Source organism: Rhinoraja longicauda, chromosome 19, assembly GCF_053455715.1.
Source record: "Rhinoraja longicauda isolate Sanriku21f chromosome 19, sRhiLon1.1, whole genome shotgun sequence".
NCBI classification, from domain to species: domain Eukaryota; kingdom Metazoa; phylum Chordata; class Chondrichthyes; order Rajiformes; family Arhynchobatidae; genus Rhinoraja; species Rhinoraja longicauda.
The window spans coordinates 5110233-5130428 of record NC_135971.1 but is presented as its reverse complement, the minus strand read 5'-3'; the positions used below and the strand labels follow the sequence as shown (position 1 = coordinate 5130428).

At 48.3% G+C, this 20196-nt stretch overlaps 1 protein-coding gene across 1 annotated transcript; it reads left to right on the top strand.

Moving 5' to 3' along the window:
* The first annotated feature begins 1584 nt into the window (after positions 1-1584).
* LOC144603065 (E3 ubiquitin-protein ligase TRIM39-like) lies at positions 1585-18432 on the top strand. The gene is made up of 4 exons (XM_078416207.1): positions 1585-1728; positions 12703-12752; positions 12823-12941; positions 17713-18432. Exons 2-4 carry the CDS (start codon positions 12733-12735, stop codon positions 17964-17966), a joined length of 393 nt encoding a protein of 130 aa, XP_078272333.1. The 5' UTR covers positions 1585-1728; positions 12703-12732; the 3' UTR covers positions 17967-18432.
* Positions 18433-20196: the final 1764 nt, after the last annotated feature.

Genomic DNA, 20196 nt, shown 5'->3' with positions numbered 1-20196 from the left:
ACACATGTGACACACGTGTGTGTGTGTCTGTGTGTGTCTGTGGATGTGTGTGTGGGTGGGTGTGTGTGGGTCTGTGGGTGTGTGTGTGTGGGTCTGTGTGTGTGTCTTGGTGTGGGTGGGTGTGTGGGTGTGTGTGTCTCTGTGTGTGTGGGTCTGTGTATGGGTGATTGTGTCTGTGCGTGTGTCTGTGTGTGGGTGTGGGTCTGTGCGTGTGTCTGTGTGTGGGTGTGTGTGTGTGTGGGTCTGTCTGTGTGGGTGTGTGTGTCTGTGTGTGTGTGTGTGAGTGTGGGTCTGTGTGTGTGTGTGGGTGTCTGTGTGTGTGTGGGTGTGTGTGTGTGCTTGTGTTACAGTTCTTGGCCTTGTAATAAAAAATAGACAACACATTAATTGTGTGGCTGAGCTTACTTACCCCAGTCTAGTAGACACCGACACTCCAGCAGTTGTCTGGACACACCCAGTGTCTGTGTGTGTGTGGGGGTTAGCTGCGAGGGGGACGCTAGGAGGCTGCAGATTGACTTGGATAGATTAGGCGAGTGGGCAAATGCATGGTAGATGCAATATAATGTGGATAAATATGAGTTTATCCACTTTGGCGGCAAGAACAGGAAAGCAGAGTATTACCTGAATGGTGGAATTCTCTGCCACAGAAGGTAGTTTAGGCCAGTTCATTGGCTATATTTAAGAGGGAGTTAGATGTGGCCCTTGTGGCTAAAGGGATCAGGGGATATGGAGAGAAGGCAGGTACAGGTTACTGAGCTGGATGATCAGCCAAGATCATATTGAATGGTGGTGCAGGCTCGAAGGGCCGAATGGCCTACTCCTGCACCTATTTTCTATATTTCTATGTCATTGTACCTGCTTGCTTCATCACCCACAGAAAACACTGCCCCTCACATTCCCAATGAACCTGACCCCCCCCCCTCCCCCCTATCCCGGTAACTCTGTGTTTGTGTTGTCATTTGTGAGCGGAGCACCAAGGCACATTCCTTGAATGTGCACATACTTGGCCAATAAACTTATTCATTCATTCATGAAAAGGTAAGGCTAAAGGTGAAAAGAGTCAGAAAGGGTGTCAGATGAGGAGAGTAGTGAAATGTGAAGCTGCAGGGCCCGCCCTGGCCCCGCCCTCCTCCCCTGCCCCCGCCCTCCTCCCCTGGCTCCGCCCCCGCGGCAAGCCCCGGTCCCGCTGCGTGATGGCACCTCGGCGAAGTGCGCCTCTGGGCGGCCGCTGCTGCGTCATGTGGAATGTACGCATGCGCGCTCCAGAGCCGGGGCCTGCAGAGCCGGGGGGCGGAGCGGGAGGGGGAGGAGCGGGAGAGGGAGGAGCGGGGGGGGGGGGGAGGAGGAGCGGGGGGGGGGGGGGGAGGAGGAGCGGGGGGGGGGGGAGGAGGAGCGGGGGGGGGAGGAGGAGGAGCGGGGGGGGGAGGAGGAGCGGGGGGGGGAGGAGGAGGAGCGGGGGGGGGGGGGGAGGAGGAGCGGGGGGGGGGGGGGGGAGGAGGAGCGGGGGGGGGGGGGGGGAGGAGGAGCGGGGGGGGGGGGAGCGGGGGGGCAGCGGGGGCCGGAGCTGCGTCAGTCCCTCAGTCAGTCAGTCTCCCTTTTCTTTGTCCCGCTTCACCAGAGAGTTTCTCCACAGCCTGGAGTGGGTCGCCAGCCGGGACCGGGACCGGGACACCGCCAGGATGCGGCGCTCTCTCTGCACGGCCGTACATCTGCTGTGCCTGCTGACAGGTAGAGACATGGGGGGGGGGGGGGGGGGGGAGAGAGAGAGATGGTGGGGGGGGGGGAGATGGGGGAGAGAGAGAGTGAGGGAGAGTAGGGGAGGGAGGGGGAGAGTAAGGGGAGAGAGAGATGTGGAGAAAGAGAGATGGGGAGAGAGAGATGGGGGAGAGAGGGAAAGAGATGGGGGGAGAAAGAGAGAGATGGGGGAGAGAGGGAAAGAGATGGGGGGAGAAAGAGAGAGATGGGGGAGAGAGGGAAAGAGATGGGGGAGAAAGAGAGAGATGGGGAGAGACAGATGGGGAGAGAGGGAGATGAGGAGAGAGAGAGATGGGGGAGAGAGGTAGATGGAGGGAGGGAGGGAGGGAGGGAGGGAGAGAGATATGGGGAGAGGGGGTAGAGAGAGAGAGAACGAGAGCTGCTTTCCACGGAGTTGGGAATGGACAATTGTCAGTCAAACACTGTACTGGGGTAACTCAGCGGGTCGGGCCTCATCTACATGAACTACAACAATTGTTCATCCCAGTTTGGCAAAAGAACAAACCAGGTCCAGCAGAGGAGGACAAAGGGCTTAATTAGGAAAGGGAAAATAGGTTATGAGAGAAAACTGGCAGGGAACATAAAAACTGACTGCAAAAGCTTTTATAGATATGTGAAGAGAAAAAGACTAGTTAAGACAAATGTTGGTCCCTTGCAGTCGGAAACAGGTGAATCGATCATAGGGAACAAGGAGATGGCAGACCAATTGAACAACTACTTTGGTTCTGTCTTCACTAGGGAAGACATAAACAATCTGCCGGAAATAGTAGGGGACCGGGGGTCTAACGAGATGGAGGAACTGAGGGTAATCCAGGTTAGTCGGGAAGTGGTGTTAGGTAAATTAAATGGATTAAAGGCCGATAAATCCCCAGGGCCAGATAGGCTGCATCCCAGAGTGCTTAAGAAAGTAACCTCAGAAATAGTGGATGCATTAGTGATAATTTTTTTTAACTCTTTAGATTCTGGAGTAGTTCCTGAGGATTGGAGGGTAGCTAATGTGACCCCATTTTTAAAAAGGGAGGGAGAGAGAAAACGGGGAATTATAGACCAGTTAGCCTAACATCGGTAGTGGGGAAAATGCTAGAGTCAGTTATTAAAGATGTGATAGCATCACATTTGGAAAGTGGTGAAATCATCGGACAAAGTCAGCATGGATTTATGAAAGGCAAATCATGCCTGACGAATCTTATAGAATTTTTCGAGGATGTAACTAGTAGAGTGGATAAGGGAGAACCAGTCGATGTGTTATATCTGGACTTTCAGAAGGCCTTCGACAAGGTCCCACATAGGAGATTGGGGTACAAACTTAAAGCACACGGTATTGGGGGTTCAGTGTTGAGATGGATAGAGAATTGGTTGGCGGACAGGAAGCAAAGAGTAGGAATAAACGGGTCCTTTTCGGAATGGCAGGCAGTGACTAGTGGGGTACCGCAAGGCTCAGTGCTGGGACCCCAGTTATTTACAATATATATTAATGATTTGGACGAGGGAATTGAATGCAATATCTCTAAGTTTGCAGATGACACGAAGCTGGGTGGCAGTGTTAGCTGCGAGGAGGATGCTAGGAGGCTGCAGAGTGACTTGGAAAGATTAGGAGAGTGGGCAAATGCATGGCAGATGCAATATAATGTGGATAAATGTGAGGTTATCCACTTTGGCGGCAAGAACAGGAAAGCAGAGTATTACCTGAATGGTGGCCAATTAGGAAAAGGGGAGATGCAATGTGACCTGGGTGTCATGGTGCACCAGTCATTGAAAGCAAGCGTGCAGGTGCAGCAGGCAGTGAAGAAAGCGAATGGTATGTTCGCATTCATAGCAAGAGGATTTGAGTATAGGAGCAGGGAGGTTCTGCTGCAGTTGTACAGGGCCTTGGTGAGACCGCACCTGGAGTATTGTGTACAGTTTTGGTCTCCTAATCTGAGGAAAGACATTCTAGCCTTAGAGGGAGTACAGAGAAGGTTCACCAGATTGATCCCTGGGATGGCAGGACTTTCATATGAAGAAAGACTGGATAGACTAGGCTTATACTCGCTGGAATTTAGAAGACTGAGGGGGGTTCTTATTGAAACATATAAAATTCTTAAGGGGTTGGAGAGGCTAGATGCGGGAAGATTGTTCCCGATGTTGGGGAAGTCCAGAATAAGGGGTCACAGCTTAAGGATCAGGGGGAAGTCTTTTAGGACCGAGATGAGAAAACATTTCTTCGCACAGAGAGTGGTGAGTCTGTGGAATTCTCTGCCACAGAAGGTAGTTGAGGCCAGTTCATTGGCTATATTTAAGAGGGAGTTAGATGTGGCCCTTGTGGCTAAAGGTATCAGGGGGTATGGAGAGAAGGCAGGTACAGGTTACTCAGCTGGATGATCAGCCATGATCATATTGAATGGCGGTGCAGGCTCGAAGGGCCGAATGGCCTACTCCTGCACCTATTTTCTATGTTTCTATCTGTGGAGAGAAGGAATGGGTGACTTTTCGGGTCGAGATCCTTCTCTGAAGAACCCGAAACGTCACCCATTCCTTCTCTCCCGAGATGCTGCCAGACCTGCTGAGTTACTCCAGCATTTTGTGAATAAACCCATTCCTTCTCTCCAGAGATGCTGCCTGACCCGCTGAGTTACTCCAGCACTCTGTGAAACGTCACCTATCCATGTTCTCCACAGATGCTGCCTGACCCGCTGAGTTGGCACAGCATTTTGTGTCTACATTCATCAGTGAAAATGTCATTTAGCTTAGTGATACGGCGCAGAAACAGGCCCTTCGGCCCACCGGGTACGCAGCGACCAGCGATCAGGCCGCACTAACGCTGCCCTACACACACACAAGGGACAATCTCTAATTTTACAGAAGCCAATTAACCTACAAGCCTATCAGTCTTGAGAGGTTTGGAGGGAAGAGTGTCAGTAGTAAAGAAAGCAAACTCAGTTATTTCAAGAGGGCTTGTGTACAAAAACAGGGGGTGTTATGCTGAGGCTCTACAAGGCACTGGTCAGGCCCCATTTGGAATATTGTCAGCAATTTTCGCTGTACTTGCTGGAGTTTAGAAGAATGAGGGGGGACCTCATTGAAACCTACCGAATAGTGAAAGACCCGGATAGGGTGGATGTGGAGAGGGTGTTTCCACTAGTGGGAGAGTCTAGGACCAGAGGGCACAGCCTCAGAATTAAAGGACGTTCCTTCAGGAAGGAGATGAGGAGGAATTTCTTTAGTCAGAGTGTGGTGAATCTGTGGGATTCTTTGCTACAGACGGCTGTGGAGGCCACAAGTCAGTGGATCTGGTCTCCAAATTTGAGGAAGGATATTCTTGCTATTGAGGGCGTGCAGTGTAGGTTTACTAGGTTAATTCCCAGACTGCACAGGGTAGGTCCCTACTCTGGGGATGAGGGGGATTCTTGTTGAGGTGTATAAAACCATGAGGAGCGTTGGTAATGTGGATGGTCACAGGCCTTTTCCCCAGGGTGTGGGGGTCTTAAACAAGAGTGTAGATGCAATAAACTGGAGTAACTCAGCGCGTCAGGCAGCATCTCTGGAGAACATGGATAGGTGACGTTTCACAGAGTGCTGGAGTAACTCAGCGGGTCAGGCAGCATCTGTGGAGAACATGGATAGGTGACGTTTCACAGAGTGCTGGAGTATCTAAGCGGGTCAGGCAGCATCTGTGGAGAACATGGATAGGTGACGTTTTACAGAGTGCTGAGGTAACTTAGCGGGTCAGGCAGCATCTGTGGAGAACATGGATAGGTGACGTTTCACAGAGTGCTGGAGTAACTCAGCGGGTCAGGCAGCATCTGTGGAGAACATGGATAGGTGACGTTTCACAGAGTGCTGGAGTAACTCAGCGGGTCAGGCAGCATCTCTGGAGAACATGGATAGGTGACGTTTTACAGAGTGCTGAGGTAACTTAGCGGGTCAGGCAGCATCTGTGGAGAACATCGATAGGTAACGTTTCACAGAGTGCTGGAGTAAATCAGCGGGTCAGGCAGCATCTGTGGAGAACATGGATAGGTGACGTTTCACAGAGTGCTGGAGTAACTCAGCGGGTCAGGCAGCATCTGTGGAGAACATGGATAGGTGACGTTTCACAGAGTGCTGGAGTATCTAAGTGGGTCAGGCAGCATCTGTGGAGAACATGGACAGGTGACGTTTCACAGAGTGCTGGAGTATCTAAGCGGGTCAGGCAGCATCTGTGGAGAACATGGATAGGTGACGTTTCACAGAGTGCTGGAGTAACTCAGCGGGTCAGGCAGCACCCTTTGGCCCACACTCTGGGAACCTTGTCAAAGGCTTTCTGAAAGTCAAGGTTTTCTAATGCAGAAGTCGCAGGATCAATTTATCCGAAAGAGGAGGAAAGATTCCAAGGGGAGTAAGAGACACCAATGGCTGACAAGGGAAGTCAAGGACAGCATAAAAATAAAAGAGCAGAAGTACAACAAAGCAAAGAAGAGTGGGAAGCCAGAGGATTGGGACTCTTTTAAAGAGCAACAGAAGATGACTAAGAAGGCAATATGGGGAGAAACGATGAGGTACGAGGGTAAACTAGCCAATAATATAAAGGAGGATAGTAAAAGCTTTTTTAGGTATGTAAAGAGGAAAAAAATAGTCAAGGCAAATGTGGGTCCCTTGAAGACAGAAGATGGGGAATTTATTATGGGAAACAAGGAAATGGCAGACGAGTTGAACCGGTACTTTGGATCTGTCTTCACTAAGGAAGATACAAACAATCTCCCAGATATTCTCGTGACCAGAGATCCCAGGGTGACAGAGGAACTGAAGGAGATTCACATTAGGCAGGAAATAGTGTTGGGTAGACTGATGGGACTGAAGGCTGATAAATCCCCAGGGCCTGATGGTCTGCATCCCAGGGTACTTAAGGAGGTGGCTCTAGAAATTGTGGACGGATTGGCGATCATTTTCCAATGTTCTATAGATTCAGGATCAGTTCCTGTGGATTGGAGGGTAGCTAATGTTATCGCACTTTTAAGGAAGGAGGGAGAGAGAAAACTGGAAATTATAAACCAGTTAGTCTGACATCAGTGGTGGGGAAGATGCTGGAGTAAATTATAAAAGACAAAATTGTGGAGCATTTGGATAGCAGTAACAGGATCGTTCCGAGTCAGCATGGATTTACGAAGGGGAAATCATGTTGACTAATCTTCTGGAATTTTTTGAGGATGTAACTAGGAAAATTGACTGGGGAGAGCCGGTGGATGTGGTGTACCTCGACTTTCAGAAAGCCTTCGACAAGGCCCCACATAGGAGATTTGTGGGCAAAATTAGAGCACATGGTATTGGGGGTAGGGTACTGACATGGATAGAAAATTGGTTAACAGACAGAAAGCAAAGTGTGGGGAGAAATGGGTCCCTTTCAGAATGGCAGTCAGTGACTAGTGGGGTACCGCAAGGCTCGGTGCTGGGCCAAAGCTATTTACAATATACATTAATGACTTGGATGAAGGGATTAAAAGTACCATTAGCAAATTTGCAGATAATACAAAGCTGGGTGGTAGTGTGAGCTGTGAGGAAGATGCTATGAGGTTGCAGGGTGAATTGGACAGGTTGTGTGAGTGGGCAGATGCATGGCAGATGCAGTTTAATGTGGATAAGTGTGAGGTTATCCACTTTGGTTGTAAGAATAAGAAGGCAGATTATTAAATGAATGGTGTCAAGTTAGGAAAAGGAGACGTACAACGAGATCTGGGTGTCCTAGTGCATCAGTCACTGAAAGGAAGCATGCAGGTACAGCAGGCAGTGAAGAAAGCCGATGGAATGTTGGCCTTCATAACAAGAGGAGTTGAGTATAGGAGCAAAGAGGTCCTTCTGCAATTGTATAGGGCCCTAAAGAGACCGCACCTGGAGTACTGTGTGCAGTTTTGGTCTCCAAATTTGAGGAAGGATATTCTTGCTATTGAGGGCGTGCAGTGTAGGTTTACTAGGTTAATTCCCAGAATGGCGGGACTGTCATATGTTGAAAGACTGGAGCGGCTCGGCTTGTATACACTGGAATTTAGAAGGATGAGAGGAGATCTTATTGAAACATATAAGATTATTAAGAGGTTGGACACGTAAGAGGCAGGAAACATGTTCCCAATGTTGGGGGAGTCCAGAACAAGGGGCCACAGTTTAAGAATAAGGGGTAGGCCATTTAGAACTGAGATGAGGAAAAACTTTTTCAGTCAGAGAGTTGTGAATCTGTGGAATTCTCTGTCTCAGAAGGCAGTGGAGGCCAATTCTCTGAATGCATTCAAGAGAGAGCTGGAGAGAGCTCTTAAGGATAGCGGAGTCAGGGGGTATGGGGAGAAGGCAGGAACGGGGTACTGATTAAAAATGATCAGCCATGATCACATTGAATGGGGGTGCTGGCTCGAAGGGCCGAATGGCCTCCTCCTGCACCTATTGTCTATTGGATATTTTTAAGGCAGAGATAGATAAATTATTGGTCAGTGCGGGTGTCAGGGGTTATGGGGAGAAGGCAGGAGAATGGGGTTAGGATGGAGAGATAAATCAGCCGTGATTGAATGGTGGAGTAGACCTGATGGGCCGAATGGCCCAATTCTACACCTATCACATATGACCTAAACCGGAGATCCCGGAGAAAACCCACGCAGGTCACGGGGAGAACGTACAGATTCCACGCAGACAGCACCCGTGGTCAGGATCAAACCCTAGTCTCTGGCGCTGTGAGGCAGCAGCTCTACCGCTGTGCCACCATTGTACATCATGATGTATCTATCTGTACGTCGTTGGTGAGACCACAGTTCTAGCGCCCAGCTACAGGGAGGTGGCATGGTGCTGGAGAGGGTGCAGAAGGGATAGACCAGCTTGGCACGGGCACAGTGGGGGTTAGGTTACAGGGAGAGACGGCACAGGGTAGGTCCCTACTCTGGGGATGAGGGGGATTCTTGTTGAGGTGTATAAAACCATGAGGAGCGTTGGTAATGTGGATGGTCACAGGCCTTTTCCCCAGGGTGTGGAGGTCTTAAACAAGAGTGTAGATGCAATAAACTGGAGTAATCAGCGCGTCAGGCAGCATCTCTGGAGAACATGGATAGGTGACGTTTCACAGAGTGCTGGAGTAACTCAGCGGGTCAGGCAGCATCTGTGGAGAACATGGATAGGTGACGTTTCACAGAGTGCTGGAGTAACTCAGCGGGTCAGGCAGCATCTGTGGAGAACATGGATAGGTGACGTTTCACAGAGTGCTGGAGTATCTAAGCGGGTCAGGCAGCATCTGTGGAGAACATGGATAGGTGACGTTTCACAGAGTGCTGAGGTAACTCAGCGGGTCAGGCAGCATCTGTGGAGAACATGGATAGGTAACGTTTCACAGAGTGCTGGAGTAACTCAGCGGGTCAGGCAGCATCTGTGGAGAACATGGATAGGTGACGTTTCACAGAGTGCTGGAGTAACTCAGCGGGTCAGGCGGCACCCTTTGGCCCACACTCTGGGAACCTTGTCAAAGGCTTTCTGAAAGTCAAGGTTTTCTAATGCAGAAGTTGCAGGATCTATTTATCCCAAAGAGGAGGAAAGATTCCAAGGGGAGTAAGAGACACCGATGGCTGACAAGGGAAGTCAAGGACAGCATAAAAATAAAAGAGCAGAAGTACAACAAAGCAAAGAAGAGTGGGAAGCCAGAGGATTGGGACTCTTTTAAAGAGCAACAGAAGATGACTAAGAAGGCAATATGGGGAGAAACGATGAGGTACGAGGGTAAACTAGCCAATAATATAAAGGAGGATAGTAAAAGCTTTTTTAGGTATGTAAAGAGGAAAAAAATAGTCAAGGCAAATGTGGGTCCCTTGAAGACAGAAGATGGGGAATTTATTATGGGAAACAAGGAAATGGCAGACGAGTTGAACCGGTACTTTGGATCTGTCTTCACTAAGGAAGATACAAAAAATCTCCCAGATATTCTCGTGACCAGAGATCCCAGGGTGACAGAGGAACTGAAGGAGATTCACATTAAGCAGGAAATAGTGTTGGGTAGACTGATGGGACTGAAGGCTGATAAATCCCCAGGGCCTGATGGTCTGCATCCCAGGGTACTTAAGGAGGTGGCTCTAGAAATTATGGACGGATTGGCGATCATTTTCCAATGTTCTATAGATTCAGGATCAGTTCCTGTGGATTGGAGGGTAGCTGATGTTATCCCACTTTTAAGGAAGGAGGGAGAGAGAAAACTGGAAATTATAAACCAGTTAGTCTGACATCAGTGGTGGGGAAGATGCTGGAGTCAATTATAAAAGACAAAATTGTGGAGCATTTGGATAGCAGTAACAGGATCGTTCCGAGTCAGCATGGATTTACGAAGGGGAAATCATGTTGACTAATCTTCTGGAATTTTTTGAGGATGTAACTAGGAAAATTGACTGGGGAGAGCCGGTGGATGTGGTGTACCTCGACTTTCAGAAAGCCTTCGACAAGGCTCCACATAGGAGATTTGTGGGCAAAATTAGAGCACATGGTATTGGGGGTAGGGTACTGACATGGATAGAAAATTGGTTAACAGACAGAAAGCAAAGTGTGGGGAGAAATGGGTCCCTTTCAGAATGGCAGGCAGTGACTAGTGGGGTACCGCAAGGCTCGGTGCTGGGCCAAAGCTATTTACAATATACATTAATGACTTGGATGAAGGGATTAAAAGTACCATTAGCAAATTTGCAGATAATACAAAGCTGGGTGGTAGTGTGAACTGTGAGGAAGATGCTATGAGGTTGCAGGGTGAATTGGACAGGTTGTGTGAGTGGGCAGATGCATGGCAGATGCAGTTTAATGTGGATAAGTGTGAGGTTATCCACTTTGGTTGTAAGAATAAGAAGGCAGATTATTAAATGAATGGTGTCAAGTTAGGAAAAGGAGACGTACAATGAGATCTGGGTGTCCGAGTGCATCAGTCACTGAAAGGAAGCATGCAGGTACAGCAGGCAGTGAAGAAAGCCAATGGAATGTTGGCCTTCATAACAAGAGGAGTTGAGTATAGGAGCAAAGAGGTCCTTCTGCAATTGTATAGGGCCCTAGTGAGACCGCACCTGGAGTACTGTGTGCAGTTTTGGTCTCCAAATTTGAGGAAGGATATTCTTGCTATTGAGGGCGTGCAGCGTAGGTTTACTAGGTTAATTCCCAGAATGGCGGGACTGTCATATGTTGAAAGACTGGAGCGGCTCGGCTTGTATACACTGGAATTTAGAAGGATGAGAGGAGATCTTATTGAAACATATAAGATTATTAAGAGGTTGGACACGTAAGAGGCAGGAAACATGTTCCCGATGTTGGGGGAGTCCAGAACAAGGGGCCACAGTTTAAGAATAAGGGGTAGGCCATTTAGAACTGAGATGAGGAAAAACTTTTTCAGTCAGAGAGTTGTGAAACTGTGGAATTCTCTGCCTCAGAAGGCAGTGGAGGCCAATTCTCTGAATGCATTCAAGAGAGAGCTAGATAGAGCTCAAGGATAGCGGAGTCAGGGGGTATGGGGAGAAGGCAGCAACGGGGTACTGATTGAGAATGATCAGCCATGATCACATTGAATGGTGGTGCTGGCTCGAAGGGCCGAATGGCCTACTCCTGCACCTATTGTCTATTGTCGAGGACCACAAATGGACAGAGGGCAGTAAATCTCTGGGAATCTCCAACCAAGAGACTCTTAGAGGTTTAACCTGTTGGATGTATTTATACCAGCGGAAGATACATTTTTGAAAATTTGGGGAACTGAAATCAAAGGGAATGGGACAAAGCGGAGGAGTTCAGTCCTGGGCTGGATCAGCCATGACCACATTGTGGGGATTAACATTGAAATCTAGAACGTGGCGCACACAGCAGATTGATCATCGATATCCGGTTCCCATCAGCAGTGGGTGGTCACCGTGGGGGAATTTGCTCTGTTTGTTTTACCCACCTTTGTTCACCATAGAATGACATCCCATTCTAAATCATAGACAGGCCATTCGGCCCATCCTATCCAGTCAAGATTTCTGCTCCACTCAACATCCCTCCCATCTACTCACCACACCCGGTAACAATACCCCGAATTTCAGGAGTGCTCACGTGTTTATCCCGCTTGCCCTTAAATTATCTCTGCTGTTGGATTCAGTCCCTCCAATGCAAGTGAGGTCCATGTTCTCATGACTGCATTCCTTTCAGTATTTATAGAAGAGGCTGGGGTTGTTTTCCCTGGAGCAGAGAAGGCTGAGAGGGGACATGATCGAGGTGTACAAGATCATGAGGGGCATAGATAAGGTAGATGGCGGGGAACTTCTTCCACTGGTGGAAGGTTCAACAACGAGGGGACATAGATACAGGGTAAGGGGAGGGAGCTTTCGGGGGGATGTGAGAAAGAACTTTTTCACCCAGAGGGTGGTTGGAGTCTGGAACTCACTGCCTGGGGTGGTGGTGGAGGCGGGAACACTCATAACATTTAAAAAGCATTTGGATGGGCACTTGAAATGCTACAACATTCAGGGCTACGGTCCAAATGCGGGAAAATGGGATTAAAATTAGACTGTTTGGTAACGGGCGGCACGGACACGATGGGCCAAAGGGCCTCTTTCTGTGCTGTAGGACTCTATGACTCTAAGACCACGTTACATTTCAGCATTGATTTTTGCTCTCCCATCGATTAGAGATATTTCATCCCCCCCCTCCCATTTAAATTCACCGCTAAACTTAAATTCTATCTTATCATTCCTGACATCTTCTCCAGATAAAATCCGTCGACCTGCTCATTCTTTGCATTGAGCTCCATCCTCTCAGTTATAGCATCATTCTCATGAACACTCCTTGTGCTTTTCCCCATCGTTCTACATCTCTACGGCAATATCAGCTTTCTATCTGCATGGCAGCGGTGATAAGAGTTGGGAAATGGGAATTATCAGAGGGTTGTAGAAATGTGGAGAAATTCCCGCTGTGGGGATGAGGACGTAACATCTCAGTCAATTGAGATTTGTGTTTTATTTCTTTCAGGGGGAAGCTGGTCACAAGCGAAGGTAGGACATGCTCTTGATGGAAACATTGTAAGTATTTGTGGAACAGTTCAAAACATTTCCAATGCTCAGTTGATAACCAGCTGTTAAATGTTCACAGGGTTCGTGATGAAGCCAAACCACTGTCGGTGGTAGATGATGCCTTGCCGATTGAAAAGTTTCATTGCCCTGTTTCATTCAACACGGCATTTAAAGAAACATCTGATGACTTCAAGCATGGTAAAGCTTATACCTTTTCCATTGTTCTTGTTTCTGACATCTTTAAGTAATGTATGTAGGAAAGCACTACAGATGCAGGTTTAAATCGAGGGTAGACATAAAATGCTGGAGTAAATCAGCAGCAGGCAGCATCTCTGGAGAAAGGGAATGGGCGATGTTTCGGGTCGAGACCCTTCTTCAATCTGAAGAAGGGTCTCAACCCGAAACGTCGCCCATTCCTTTTCTCCAGAGATACTGCCTGTCCTGCTGAGTTACTCCAGCATTTTGGGTCTACCTTTGATTGTGTCTACCTTTAAGTAATACTTAGATGCAATGATCAAAGGTATTTTAGGGAAATTGAAGATTTGATCTCCCACCAAGCTCATCTGCTGGGAAGCATCACAGAGTCAGAGAGCTTTGTAGCACAGCAACAGGCCCTTTGACTGGACTCGACCATGCCAACCAAGTTGCCCAACCAAGCTAGCCCCACTTGCCTGAGTCTGGCTCATATCCTTCCAAGTCTTTCTTATCCACGTATCTACCCAATTCTCTGTGAACTGTGTACCTGCCTCGACCACTTCCTCTGTCAGATCATTCCACATCTACACTACCCACTGACGGAAAAACCTGCTCCTCAGGTCCTTTTTATTGTTTCCACTCTCACCTTAAACTGACAATAGACAATAGGTGCAGGAGTAGGCCATTCAGCCCTTCGAGCCAGCACCGCCATTCAATGCGATCATGGCTGATCACTCTCAATCAGTACCCCGTTCCTGCCTTCTCCCCATACCCCCTCACTCCGCTATCCTTTAGAGCTCTATCCAGCTCTCTCTTGAAAGCATCCAATGAACTGGCCTCCACTGCCTTCTGAGGCAGAGAATTCCACACCTTCACCACTCTCTGACTGAAAAAGTTCTTCCTCATCTCCGCTCTAAATGGCCTACCCCTTATTCTTAAACTGGCCCCTTGTTCTGGACTCCCCCAACATTGGGAACATGTTTCCTGCCTCTAATGTGTCCAATCCCCTAATTATCTTATATGTTTCAATAAGATCCCCCCTCATCCTTCTAAATTCCAATGTATACAAGCCCAATCGCTCCAGCCTTTCAACATACGACAGTCCCGCCATTCCGGGAATTAACCTAGTGAACCTACGCTGCACGCCCTCCATAGCAAGAATATCCTTCCTCAAATTTGGAGACCAAAACTGCACATAGTACTCCAGGTGCGGTCTCACCAGGGCCCGGTACAACTGTAGAAGGACCTCTTTGCTCCTACACTGAACTCCTCTTGTTATGAAGGCCAACATTCCATTGGCTTTCTTCACTGCCTGCTGTACCTGCATGCTTCCTTTCATTGACTGATGCACTAGGACACCCAGATCTCGTTGAACTCCCCCTCCTCCTAACTTGACACCATTCAGATAATAATCTGCCTTTCTATTCTTACTTCCAAAGTAAATAACCTCACACTTATCTACATTAAACTGCATCTGCCATGTATCTGCCCACTCACACAACCTGTCCAAGTCACCCTGCAGCCTTATTGCATCTTCCTCACAATTCACACTACCCCCCAGCTTAGTATCATCTGCAAATTTGCTAATGGTACTTTTAATCCCTTCGTCTAAGTCATTAATGTATATCGTAAATAGCTGGGTTCCCAGACCCCACTGGTCACTGCCTGCCATTCCGAAAGGGACCCATTTATCCCCACTCTTTGCTTTCTGTCTGTCAACCAATTTTCTATCCATGTCAGTACCCTACCCCCAATACCATGTGCCCTAATTTTGCCCACTAATCTCCTATGTGGGACCTTGTCGAAGGCTTTCAGAAAGTCGAGGTACACCACATCCACTGACTCTCCCCTGTTAATTTTCCTAGTTACATCCTCAAAAAATTCCAGTAGATTTGTCAAGCATGATTTCCCCTTCGTAAATCCATGCTGACTCGGAATGATCCTGTTACTGCTATCCAAATGCTCAGCAATTTCGTCTTTTATAATTGACTCCAGCATCTTCCCCACCACTGATTTCAGACTAACTGGTCTATAATTACCCGTTTTCTCTCTCCCTCCTTTCTTAAAAAGTGGGATAACATTAGCTATCCTCCAATCCACAGGAACTGATCCTGAATCTATAGAACAATGAAAAATGATCTCCAATGCTTCCACTATTTCTAGAGCCACCTCCTTAAGTACCCTGGGATGCAGACCATCAGGCCCTGGGGATTTATCAGCCTTCAGTCCCATCAGTCTACCCAAAACCATTTCCTGCCTAATGTGGATTTCCTTCAGTTCCTCCATCACCCTAGGTTCTCCGGCCCCTAGAACATTTGGGAGATTGTGTGTATCTTCCTCAGTGAAGACAGATCCAAAGTAACGGTTTAACTCGTCTGCCATTTCTTTGTTGCCCATAATAAATTCCCCTGCTTCTGTCTTCAAGGGACCCACATTTGCCTTGACTATTTTTTTCCTCTTCACGTACCTAAAAAAACTTTTGCTATCCTCCTTTATATTATTGGCTAGTTTACCCTCGTACCTCATCTTTTCTCCCCGTATTGCCTTTTTAGTTAACTTTTGTTGCTCTTTAAAAGAGTCCCAATCCTCTGTCTTCCCACTCTTCTTTGCTATGTTATACTTCCTCTCCTTAATTTTTATGCTGTCCCTGACTTCCCTTGTCAGCCACAGGTGTCTCTTACTCCCTTTGGAGTCTTTCCACCTCTTTGGAATAAATTGATCCTGCAACCTCTGCATTATTCCCAGGAATACCTGCCATTGCTGTTCTATCGTCTTCCCTGCTAGGGCCTCCTTCCAGTCAATTTTGGCCAGCTCCTGCCTCATGCCTCTGTAATCCCCTTTGCTATACTGTAATACTGACACTTCCGATTTTCCCTTCTGCCTTTCCATTTGCAGAGTAAAACTTATCATGTTGTGATCACTGCCTCCTAATGGCTCTTTTACCTCTAGTCCCTTTATCAGATCAGGATCATTACACAACACTAAATCCAGAATTGCCTTCTCCCTGGTAGGCTCCAGTACAAGCTGTTCTAAGAATCCATCTCGAAGGCACTCTACAAACTCTCTTTCCTGGGGTCCATTTCCAACCTGATTTTCCCAGTCTACCTGCATGTTGAAAGCTCCCATAACCACCGTAGCATTACATTTTTGACACGCCAATTTTATCTCCTGATTCAACTTGCACCCTATGTCGAGGCTACTGTTTGGGGGCCTATAGATAACTCCCATTAGGGTCTTTTTACCCTTACAATTTCTCATTTCTATCCATACTGATTCAACATCTCCTGATTCTATGTCACCCCTTGCAAGGGAATGAATATCATTCCTTACCATCAGAGCAACCCCACCCCCTCTGCCCACCTGTCTGTCTTTTCTATACGCTCGAGGTTTAGACTCTCCAACCTTGGGTAAAGTACTGTGCATCTTATACACATCTACATTGTCACCCTGACAGGCTCCCATGAAAAAATGTCACAGTCTGAATAGTCTGTTCCAGAACTGAGTAGATTAACCTATGATGACATGAGAACTGAGAGGAGGAAAAACTTTTTCAGTCAGAGTTGTGAATCTGTGGAATTCTCTGCCTCAGAAGGCATTGGAGGCCAATTCTCTGAATGCATTCAAGAGAGAGCTAGATAGAGCTCTTAAGGATAGCGGAGTCAGAGGGTATGGGGAGAAGGCAGGAACGGGGTACTGATTGAGAAAGATCAGCCATGATCACATTGAATGGCGGTGCGGGCTCAAAGGGCCGAATGGCCTCCTCCCGCACCTATTGTCTATTGTCTATTGATGAGTGTTTGTCGGCATTGGACCTGTACTCACTGGAATTTAGAAGAATAAGGGGGGACCTCATTGAAAAATACAGATGAGTGAAAGGCGTTGATATAATGTATGTTTAGAGGATGTTTCCATTAGTGAGAGAGTCTCGGACTGGAGGTCATAGCCTCAGAATTAAAGGATGTACTTTTAGGAAGGAGATAAGGGGAAATGTTTTTAATCCGAGGGTGGTGAATTTGTGGAATTCATTGCCACAGAAGGCTGTGGAGGCCAAGTCGGTGACTAATTCAGGCAGAGATAGCTGGATTCTTGATTAGTACAGGTGTCAAAGGTTATGGGGAGAGAGCAGGAGAATGGGGTTAGGAGGGAGAGATAGATCAGCCATGATTGAATGATGGAGTAGACTTGATGGGCCAAATGGCATAATTCTAATACTTTCACTTATGACATTATGACCTTCCGACTGTCTAACTTCACCTGATAACACAGGCCTTCAGACCTGATGAAGTTGTTGTAAATCCGTTTGCACCCACTCCAATTGACTAACAAACCCACCCTTCCCTTTGTCCAACCCACCACTCAAAAAACACAAGAGCAGTTCATCTGTCCCCTCGTGTCTGCCCCCTTTCATGACGATCCCACCACGCACCTCCACCTCCTCTTTAACAACCTCAAATTACCGATAACCTCAATATCAACCTGCTCCGATCTGCCTCCACATCTGAATAATTCACTTCATTCCCCCATCCCCACCGCAATCTCGCAATCCTCTTTACTCTCTACACTCATCCTCCCCGTCCACCCTCCCCCACCTCACGAAATTCCCCTCTCCATCCCAGATAAAAGCTCCGGGAGAGATGCTGTTGTCCACCCGCTGTGGTTGTGGGTGAAACACCGGGCAGGGTTTCAGTTGTCCGCCCGCCTGTGCCTGAGGCCGAGCGGCCCGAGTCTCCCCCCGACCCCCGGGGACTCTCTGATTCTCTGCTTCTCCCCCCAGTCTCCGTCACCCTGGATGTGGAAACAGCGCATCCGTGGCTCGAGGTGTCTGAGGATCGGAAGAGGGTGAGACTGACCGGGACCCGGAGGAGTCTCCCTGACACCGGGAAGAGGTTTACAGTCTATCCGTGTGTGCTGGGATCGGAGGGATTCACATCGGGGAGACATTACTGGGAGGTGGAGGTGGCGGGGAGTCGGTTCTGGAGTCTTGAGTCACCACAGAGTCTGTGGAGAGGAAGGGACGGGTCACACTGACCCCGGAGACTGGAGTCTGGAGCATCAGGCGGCGGGGTGACAAGTTTGAAGCATTCACCTCCCCTCCATCCCGTCTCCCCGCCCGTCCCATCCCCGGGAGGGTGGGAGTTTATCTCAGTTACGAGTCCGGGACAGTTTCATTTTACGACGCGGACACCAAGTCCCATCTCCACACCTTCACTGGGAATAAATTCACGGAGAAACTTTATCCTTTCTTCGGGCCTTGGGATGAAAACAAGTGGCTGAGAATCTGTTACGGTTCCGCTCCGGGTGTGTAAAAGGGTCGGGTCCCGGGACCGGCATCAGGAGCGGGGCTCAGGGGCAGTGGGGCAGAAACCCGATGGACAACAGGTCGGCGCTGAACAGCTCCCATTTAATCCCCAAATTCCGCTTCGCAAAACCCCAGTGAGCGCGGAAATAAAACCAGGGGGAATGTAAATGCGGGAAGAGTGAAATAAACAGCAAGTGGAATCAGAGCTGTCGATCCGTTCATTTCAACGCGTTAACCGTGTCCGGCAACGGAACAGAAACACTTCTGGGAAAATATAAAGATTGAAACAATCTCCCTTCCCGCGGGCTCCGCGGGTTCAGCAGCAGCCGCGGGCGGCGGGTCCTAAACTCGCCCCGAGTCACAACGCGGCACCAGCTGTGTTGGTGCGGACTTCAACAGCGGCGTAAAGGCGAATATGGGGGGGGGGGGGGGGGGGCAGGTGGAGACAGGAGGGCGGAATGAAATCGGAAATTCCCTGAAGTGAGAGAAGGCAAAGTGAATATTGGAAATGGTAGATACAAGAAATCTGTTGAAATATAATGGGGGTTAATAAAAACCCCAAACAAAGTGCTGGAGGAACTCAGCGGGCCAGGCAGCATCTGTGGAGGGAAATGGGCAGACCACGCTTCAGGGTCGGGAGCCTTGTTTGGTCTGAGAAGGATTTCCAAGAGCTACAGGTCTGTTATATCAGAGTGAATTAATTGGTATTGATGTCGTTCGGAAGAGGGCGGTAAAGGTCTGACTCGGGAGGTGTAAATAGGAGGGAGGAATGAAATCGGAAATTACTTGAATGGGAGAAGAATAAAGCTGAATGTTGGGAGTGGGAGATACAATGGGTCTCTCGGTGTTGATGGCCATGTAGAACTAGAACGCTCTTCGGCCCACATAGAACGTGGAACAGTACAATGCCAAGCTAATCTCCTCTGTTTCCTCTAGTTGCTCCGGTTTTATCCCACATCCCAAAGACGTGCGGGTTTGTAGGTTTGGCCCCTGAGTCATTAACTCTGTTTCTTTCTCTACATAAGCTAACTGGCCTATTCACTATTTCTTGCATCTTACTGTACGTCTTCATTTTGGATTTTCAGCATCTGGGTTTTTATTTTACTTTTTCCTGTTCAATGGTCGATTGGAATGTGAGTCTGCCCATAAACTGCCAAGAAAAAAACCAGAAAACATTGGCGGAAATTCAGCAGGTCAGGCAATAGACGGTACTTGGAAAGAGAAGACTTAATATTTCTAAGGTACTGTGGAGCAGCGGGAAGAGCCGCTGCCTCACAAGGCCAGGGACCCGGGTTCGATCCTGACCTCGGCTGCTGACTGTTACATAGAAACAGAAATAAAGTGGATGAGCTTGAGGCTCAGTTAGACATTGGCAAGTATGATGTTGTGGGAATCACTGAGACATGGCTACAAGAGGACCAGGGCTGGGAACTGAATATTCAGGGGTACACAACATATAGAAAAGACAGACAGGTGGGCAGAGGGGGTCGGGTCGCTCTGTTGGTGAGGAATGATATTCACTCCCTTGCAAGGGGTGACATAGAATCAGGAGATGTAGAATCAGTATGGGTAGAAATGAGGAATTGTAAGGGTAAAAAGACCCTAATGGGAGTTATCTACAGGCCCCCAAACAGTAGCCTCGACATACGGTGCAAGTTGAATGAGGAGCTAAAATTGGCGTGTCACAAATGTAATGCTACGGTGGTTATGGGAGATTTCCACATGCAGGTAGACTGGGAAAATCAGGTTGGTAATGGACCCCAGGAAAGAGAGTTTGTGGAGTGTCTCCGAGATGGATTCTTAGAACAGCTTGTACTGGAGCCTATTAGGGAGAAGGCAATTCTGGATTTAGTGTTGTGTAATGAACCTGATCTGATAAGGGGACTCAAGGTAAAAGAGCCATTTGGATGCAGTGATCACAATATGATAAGTTTTACTCTACAAATTGAGAGGGAGAAG